Below are 6985 nucleotides of genomic sequence, written 5' to 3' on the forward strand. Positions count from 1 at the left end.
TGGCATGTGGTGCTGGGGGATCGAACCGCGGTCCCTGTGCTTTGCCAAGCTTGTTCCAAGTAGGTGCTTTAGACCACTGAGCCATCTCGCCAGCCCCGGCTTTACTTTATATACCTCATTTTTATAGTGTTCTGCTGGATGGTTAAGACCAAGATAAAGCAAGACCTGCATAACAAGAAATGTAACTTTTAATTTCTTTTTTTTTTTTTCTTTTTTTTTTGGCGGAACCAGGGATTGAACTCAGGACCTTGTGCTTGTCAGGAAAGCACTTATTCTACTGAGCCATCTTCCTGGCCACCTCAAGAAATGTAACTTTTGTATCTGATAAGGTCAATTAAGTCCCCTCAGGATTTATCCTGTAGCCCTGTACCACACTTTGTAGATCCTTTGTCAGTGTCAGCCATGAGGATGAGTCACGGCCATTGCTTGACCAATTTGCTCTCTGTGAAAGCCTGAGAGAATGTTTTCTCTCCATGTGACTCTCCCCAGGCACACTAAACATCATCAGTCACATTTCTCCATGGCTCCATAGTCTCCTTGATCCGAAAATTGGGGGCACAACTGAGTTACATGATGTTACAGTATAGGTTCTCCTATGTCCCGAGTCTTCACTGACCTTAAGTGTGTTCTCTTAAAGCCTTTTGTTTTTGGCATTGCTAGGATCCAACCTAGCTTTGTGCATGCTAGGCTCATGCTCTGCTGCTGACCTGCAACTTTCGCCCAAAGTTGTTTTTTTTTTTTTGTTTTGTTTTTGTTTTTGTTTTTGCAGAGCTGGACATTGAACTCAGGCCCTTGCACTTGCCAGGCAAGAGCTTATTCTACTGAGCCATCTCTCCCGCCCCAAAGTTTATTTATGTTTTTTTTTTTCAGTTTATTTATGTTTTTATTTTTATTTTTTGCAGTACTGGGGATTGAACTCAGGACCTTGCACTTGCCAGGCAAGTGCTATTCTACTAAGCTGTCTCCCTGGTCCCTGGTGTCTCTTCAAATCCTTGTGATATGTGTTCCCCTGGACTAGGCTAAACAAGACTCCCAGGAGTGAGTTCCTTCTGGGTTTCCTGGCTTACAAGGGATCCTCTAGTTCTTCAGTCAAATGCTAAGCTAGGTGCCCCTAGCTTACAGATTTTACAGATGTAATCAAAAGTCATTAATTGCTTAGCCTTAAATTAATCAAAAGGAAAATTTTTATGCATGACATTTTTTAATCATAAGACTTTATTTTGTTTTTTAATTTTGAGACATAGTCTTGCTAAGTTGCCCAGGCTGGTCTTGAACTTGCAATCCTTCTGCCTCAGCCTCCCAGAGTGCTAGAATTACAGATGCCTGCCACAGTGCCTGGTAGAGGGAGGGGTGGCCTCCAAGCCATGCTAGGCTGGGATTGCTTTCTTTCCAGGGCTGACCCTGACAGATACAGCATTCCCCCTATACTCCTGGTTTAGCCCAGCAAAAAGTTGTTCTTGTTTAAAAGGCTTCTCCTTTTGCTCCCTCTCTGGGTGTATCTCAGTTGATTTGACTCTTCCCTCTCATTTCTTAGTTATTGGGGCTCCCTTCCAGCTCATGTACCTGCAGCTGGTGAGGTCTGGCCACACCCGGTTTATTCTCATGATTGGCCAGGGTGTTTTTCCTAATTATGCATCAATGTTTTATCTCTTTTTATACAGTAGTCCTTTAATGACTTGCCAGAATTTTTAGGGAAAACATTTAAAAACCTCAGCTTTTAAAAATGTATGAGTGTTTTCTCTTCTCATTCAGTGTATCAGTTATACTTCTTTTGGAAATGTTTCTCGTGGTTGCTGTGCAGTTTTCATTATTCCAGCTAAGCCAGTTACCCTGTGAAAGAGCCCTGTCCCCATCACAAGTACCTACACAAGTAACTTACACCTGATTTATCCTTCGTTATGTCATCACTGTGACTTGACTTATTTATTCATAAGCTATAACCACTGATCTCTTGCTATTAATATTTCAAGCAAGCTCTCTGTTGACTTTTAAGAATTCATATTAAAAAATATTTTTTCTTTATTCATTCCATCTCTGACATACTCTCTTTTTCTATGCAGGTATCCATTTATGACCTATACTTTATACTTCCTGTCTGAAGAACTTTTGCTAACATTTTGTAGATCAGGTCTGCTGATGACAGAGTCCCCCAGTTGTGTTTGTCCAACAGAATGCCTCTCTTCTTCAGTTCTGAAGGGTAATTACAGGGTCAGAGGCCGGGGTTGGAGGTGTCTGCCTTTCAACACAGCTTGTGCTTCTTAGCTCTCTGTGTGCCTTGTTGCTTTTGCTTGCAGCAGGGCCTGAAGTTCCTAGGAAGAGGCCCTGAGCTAGCTGGGTGTCCGTGGGCAATTTGTTTGTCTCGCTAGGTGTGTCATGTATTACTGTCCACTGCAACTGTAGGTGTCAGGGCTAAAGCTTCCCTGATGTTGTGTTTTTGCCTCCCCTGTTGTCTGTGGTTTCTGGAGACTTCCCTTTCCTTACCCTGGTGCTGGAGATTGAACCAGGCCGAGCCCTCTCACTAAGCTACACCCCCTCCCCTAGCTACTCTGGAGTCCTGCGTTGGCAGGAAGGCTAGCAGGGGCTGAGGTCACCCTCCCAGGCCTGGATTAAAGGGCAGCCTAGTGGAGAGTTTCAGGTTGGGGGATGTCAGAGTGGCAGCTTGTCCCCTTGATGGAAGCACTGCGAGTGGTATGTACTCTCTCATGAGGGTTCCCCAGGCAAACTCAGCGCACCAAGGACAGGAACCGACTGGTCCTTGAGAGCAGGGGCAGGGCTGGCCCTCAGCGAGTGCCCAAAGTGCCTGCAGGGTCTCGTTGGTCAGCCCAGTGCCTGTTCACTGTGGGGAGTCAGCAAGTCCCCGGGACTGGACAAGGCAGGCAGGAGCAAGGCAGCATGAAAGACATGGGGGTCACTTCAGGCCTCCAGGGTGGCGATGACTTTGGGGGGTGTCCTCATTCTTCCTCTGTCCTCTATTTCTGCAGTCTGGGTGCGAGCAAGATGGAGACTGACCTTTCTGGCTTTGATATCGATGCCCCCCGCTGGGATCAAGGCACTTTTCTGGGACGTGTGAGGCACTTCTTTAACATTACAGATCCCCGCACTGTCTTGGTTCCAGAGCGCAAGCTGGACTGGGCCAAGGCAACAGTGGAGAAGAGCAGGTAAGCGGTCGAAGGAGGGCATAGAGGCACTGGGATGACTTTGAGGGGACCCCTGGGGGAAGCAGAAGTTGAGTGAAGGAACTCAGTAGGGGAAGAACCAGGAGATACCTGCCTGTTGTCCTTGCCTGGTAGGATGGGGGTCGTGCCCCCAGGCACACAGGTGGAGCAGCTGCTGTACGCTAAGAAGTTGTATGACTCGGCCTTCCACCCCGACACCGGAGAGAAGATGAATGTCATTGGACGGATGTCCTTCCAGGTCCCTGGTGGCATGATCATCACAGGTTTCATGCTGCACTTCTACAGGTGGGCCTTAGGAGCGGGGCGGGTATGCACCACCTGGCTGCGCTAGGCAGGGCGCCGGCTTGCTTCCCTCCTGGTGCCAGGGCTACAACCTAGAGCCTCATGCGTGCTAGAGCCTCAGCCCCATGGTGCCAATTTCTGATGACAGAGTCCTCTTGCTTGATACCTACTAGAGAGTAGGCATTCTGCTGATGTGTTTTTGCACATATGCTTCCTTTAACTCTCAGCAACCCTACCCATAGACAATGTACTATCACCATTGTACACCCTAGATGGAATCCTATAGAGACTAAGTAATTGTCCCATTGTACACAGTAAGGACGTATGGGTACCTGGATTTTAACAAGGGCAGTAGAACTCAACACATAAGCTATTCTGAGTCTATGTTGCTTTTCATAAGGGGTGGGGGGAGTGATTTGAGACACTGTGTAATTAAGGCTGAACTAGAATTCACTGTGTAGCCCAGGCTAGCCTTGAACTTGCAAAGATACTCCTGCTTCAGCTTCCCACGTGCTACAGTGCTAAGTGTGCGCCACCAAGCCTGGCTTTAGCTTTCTTTTTTTTTTCCATTTACGTATTTGGTACAGGGTCTCACTATGCAGCTCGGACTCCTAGTGATCCTCCTATTATCAGCCTCCCCAGTGCTGGGATTATAGGCATGTGCCACCACGCCCAGACTCCTTTGCCCACTCAGCGTGGCATGCAGGACTGGGGATTGAATTGTTGTCCTTGTGCTTGCTAATGCAGGTGTTTAGTCCTTTGAGCTATCTCACCGCCAGCTTTAAGTTTCTTTAAAAAGTGTTTGCTCTAGGGTGGGTGTGGTGGCACACACCTGTGACCCCAGCACCCAGGAGACTGGTGTAGGAGGATCTGCTATGAATTCAAGACCTACCTGGGCTACATAGTGAGTTCAAGGTCAGCCTGAGCTACACAGTGAGACACAATCTCAACCCTCCCTCCACCAAAATAAATAGAGACAGAGGCAGAGAGGTCGGGTTCTACTTAGTCTTAAAGTACATGCCAGTAATCAGTCCTAGCACTTGGGAAGATGAGGCAGGAGGATCTTGAATTCAAGGCTAGTTTGAGCTACACAGTGAGACCCTATTGCAAAAAAAATAAATACTTCCAAATTTCATAATAAAGCCAGGTGTGGTGGTGCATTTCTATAATCCTAGTACTCTGGAGGCTGAGGCAGAAGGATTGTTGAGAGTTCTGTATCAGTCTGGGCTACAAAGTGAGTTCAAGGCCAGCCTGAACTACATGGCAAAACCCTGTCTCAAAAAGACAACAGAGGGCTGGAGAGATGGCTCAGTGGTCTAAAGCAGCTACTTGGAACAAGCTTGGCAAAGCACAAGGACCGCGGTTCGATCCTTCAGCACCACATGCCAGCCAGCCTCGCCCCCTGGTGGGCTGAGCTGGCCACACACACACACAATAAATATGTAATAAATAAATAAATAGGGGCTGGTGAGATGGCTCAGTGGTCTAAAGCACCTACTTAGAACAAGCTTAGCAAAGCACCTGGTTCAATCCCCCAGCACCACATGCCAGCCAGCCCCGCCCCCTGGTGGGCTGAGCTGGCCACACACACACACACACACACACACATAAATAAAATTTTAAAAAAAATAAATAATTAATTAAAAAAAGATGGAGACCTTTAAAAAAAAAAAAAAAGACAACAGTAACAAAAAAAGCCCATCTCAAAAACAAAGCAAAATCACAGTATTATTATACTGTAATGTGTAATATCTCAGTTTAAAATAGAAAGACCTTTTTTTTTTTGGATAGTTAAGAGGAAATAAACTTCCTGTGTAGCCTGGACACCCCCTCTCCCCCAGCTGTCCCCTGTTTGGTTGAGGAATCAGGAAGTAAGTGCTAGGTTGAGGGAAGATACTAGGGTAGTGGAGAGGCTCTCAGAGGGGCTGAGTATCTCAGTAGGGCAGGGAAGGCTCTGGAAGTTTCCGAGGAGGAAGTGATATCAGCAGAGCAGCAGGATTTTGCTCTGTGTAGATGGAGACTGGTGCCTATTCTGGGCAGAGGGCTCAGGCTACCTGTCCGTAAGCTGGGTGCACAGAGCAGAGTGGGGCAGCCCAGGACAGTGCACATGTGTGTGGAGAGTGGTGAGCCCCACAGCCTCTCCCGACCTCCTTTCCCACAGGACCATGCCAGCAGTGATCTTCTGGCAGTGGGTGAACCAGTCCTTCAACGCCTTGGTCAACTACACCAACAGGAATGCAGCTTCCCCCATATCGGTCAGGTAGGAGACCTGGTCCCTGGCTGTGACACCTTCCTGGTGGTGCTACACTGAGCAGGTGGGCGAGTCACCCTTTTGCAGGGCTTGGGAGTATTTTCTCAGCCTGACTAGGGGAGTATCTTCTTCGCAGACCAGTTCAAACTGTATTCATGCATGTACTCAACCTGTTTCTTGTGGGTGTGTATTATGTGGCAGGTGGCATTCTAGGACCTGGCCATGCCTTGATGAGAAGACCTTATATCCCTGGGGGAGCTGGTCTCTTTTTGGGAGACCAGCACATAATCTCAGAGTTGGGCAGCTGCCACTAAGAATGTGAGCAGGCACAAGGAGAGCCCTCAGCGGAGGTGACTGAGACAGACTAGGCAGGAAGTACTTTCTGTAGAGGTGATGTTTCAGCTGAGTTCTGAGGAGTACAGATTTGGATTTGCTGTGCCAGCTCCCAGGGAGCTGTTCATAGGGTGTGAGGGGCATTGAAGTGCACCTTTTGGCTGCCAGATAGACTTGGGCGTGTTTAAAGTACCAAACTGGCCGAAGGGGCTGCCCTGCTGGGTGACAGTCAGGGCCCAAGACAAGGTTGGGGCAGAGCTCGTGTGTCTCCCTGCAGTTCAGCCTTCACCCGTCTCCTCCCCTAGGCAGATGGCCTTCTCTTACCTCACAGCCACCACCACCGCTGTGGCCACTGCTGTGAGCATGAACACGTGGACAAAGGTGTGGTCTGGGGCAGCGGTGGGCATGGTGGCCACTGGGGGGCAGCAGAGGCCTGTGGGAAAATAAACAGCAGGGCTGTCCCAGGTTTTTTCCTTCTTGGGTTTTAGTTGGAGTTTGGGGTCCTCTGACTGATTGGATGTGTGTGAGGTTTCTTTTCCTTTCTGATCTATGGTTTGGAAGCCCCATGCACTCCCATCTGAATGCTCTTCCTGTCCCTGTGCCCACAGAGAGCCCCTCCCTTGGTATGCCGATGGGTGCCCTTTGCCGCCGTGGCCGCTGCCAACTGTGTCAACATCCCCATGATGCGACAGCAGTGAGTAGAGCCTCCCTTCTCTCTGCATTCAGCTCAGCTTGGGAAGGGAGGGACCCCAGCTGTGGACAGGGCCCCTGGGCTGAGCCTTGGGAGGGTCCCTGAAGGCCAGCCGCACCTTTGGGATGCCTGGGAGTGGTAGAGGACAAGGTGGGTCAGCACCCGGTGCTGTGGGCATGCTTTCCTGCATGCTGAGGGACAGAGCATGTAGACCCACTGGCTTTTATATTAAAATGTTTTTTTTTTTTTTTT

At 48.8% G+C, this 6985-nt stretch overlaps 1 protein-coding gene across 2 annotated transcripts in view; it reads left to right on the forward strand.

Moving 5' to 3' along the window:
* Positions 1–6985, forward strand: part of Sfxn2 (sideroflexin 2) — a 17489-nt gene that overhangs the window by 4797 nt on the left and 5707 nt on the right. The window contains exons 2-6 of one of the 2 annotated variants that reach the window (XM_004631489.2): positions 2976–3158; positions 3291–3461; positions 5620–5718; positions 6348–6423; positions 6651–6736. In XM_004631489.2, the coding sequence (XP_004631546.1) occupies positions 2998–3158; positions 3291–3461; positions 5620–5718; positions 6348–6423; positions 6651–6736 (593 nt within the window). In that variant the 5' untranslated portion in view covers positions 2976–2997. Of the gene's footprint in view, positions 1–2974; positions 3159–3290; positions 3462–5619; positions 5719–6347; positions 6424–6650; positions 6737–6985 lie in introns of both variants that reach the window. The other variant, XM_023715623.1, reaches the window with a different exon arrangement.

Source organism: Octodon degus, unplaced genomic scaffold (assembly GCF_000260255.1).
Source record: "Octodon degus isolate 3935 unplaced genomic scaffold, OctDeg1.0 scaffold00042, whole genome shotgun sequence".
In the NCBI taxonomy this organism is placed as follows: domain Eukaryota; kingdom Metazoa; phylum Chordata; class Mammalia; order Rodentia; family Octodontidae; genus Octodon; species Octodon degus.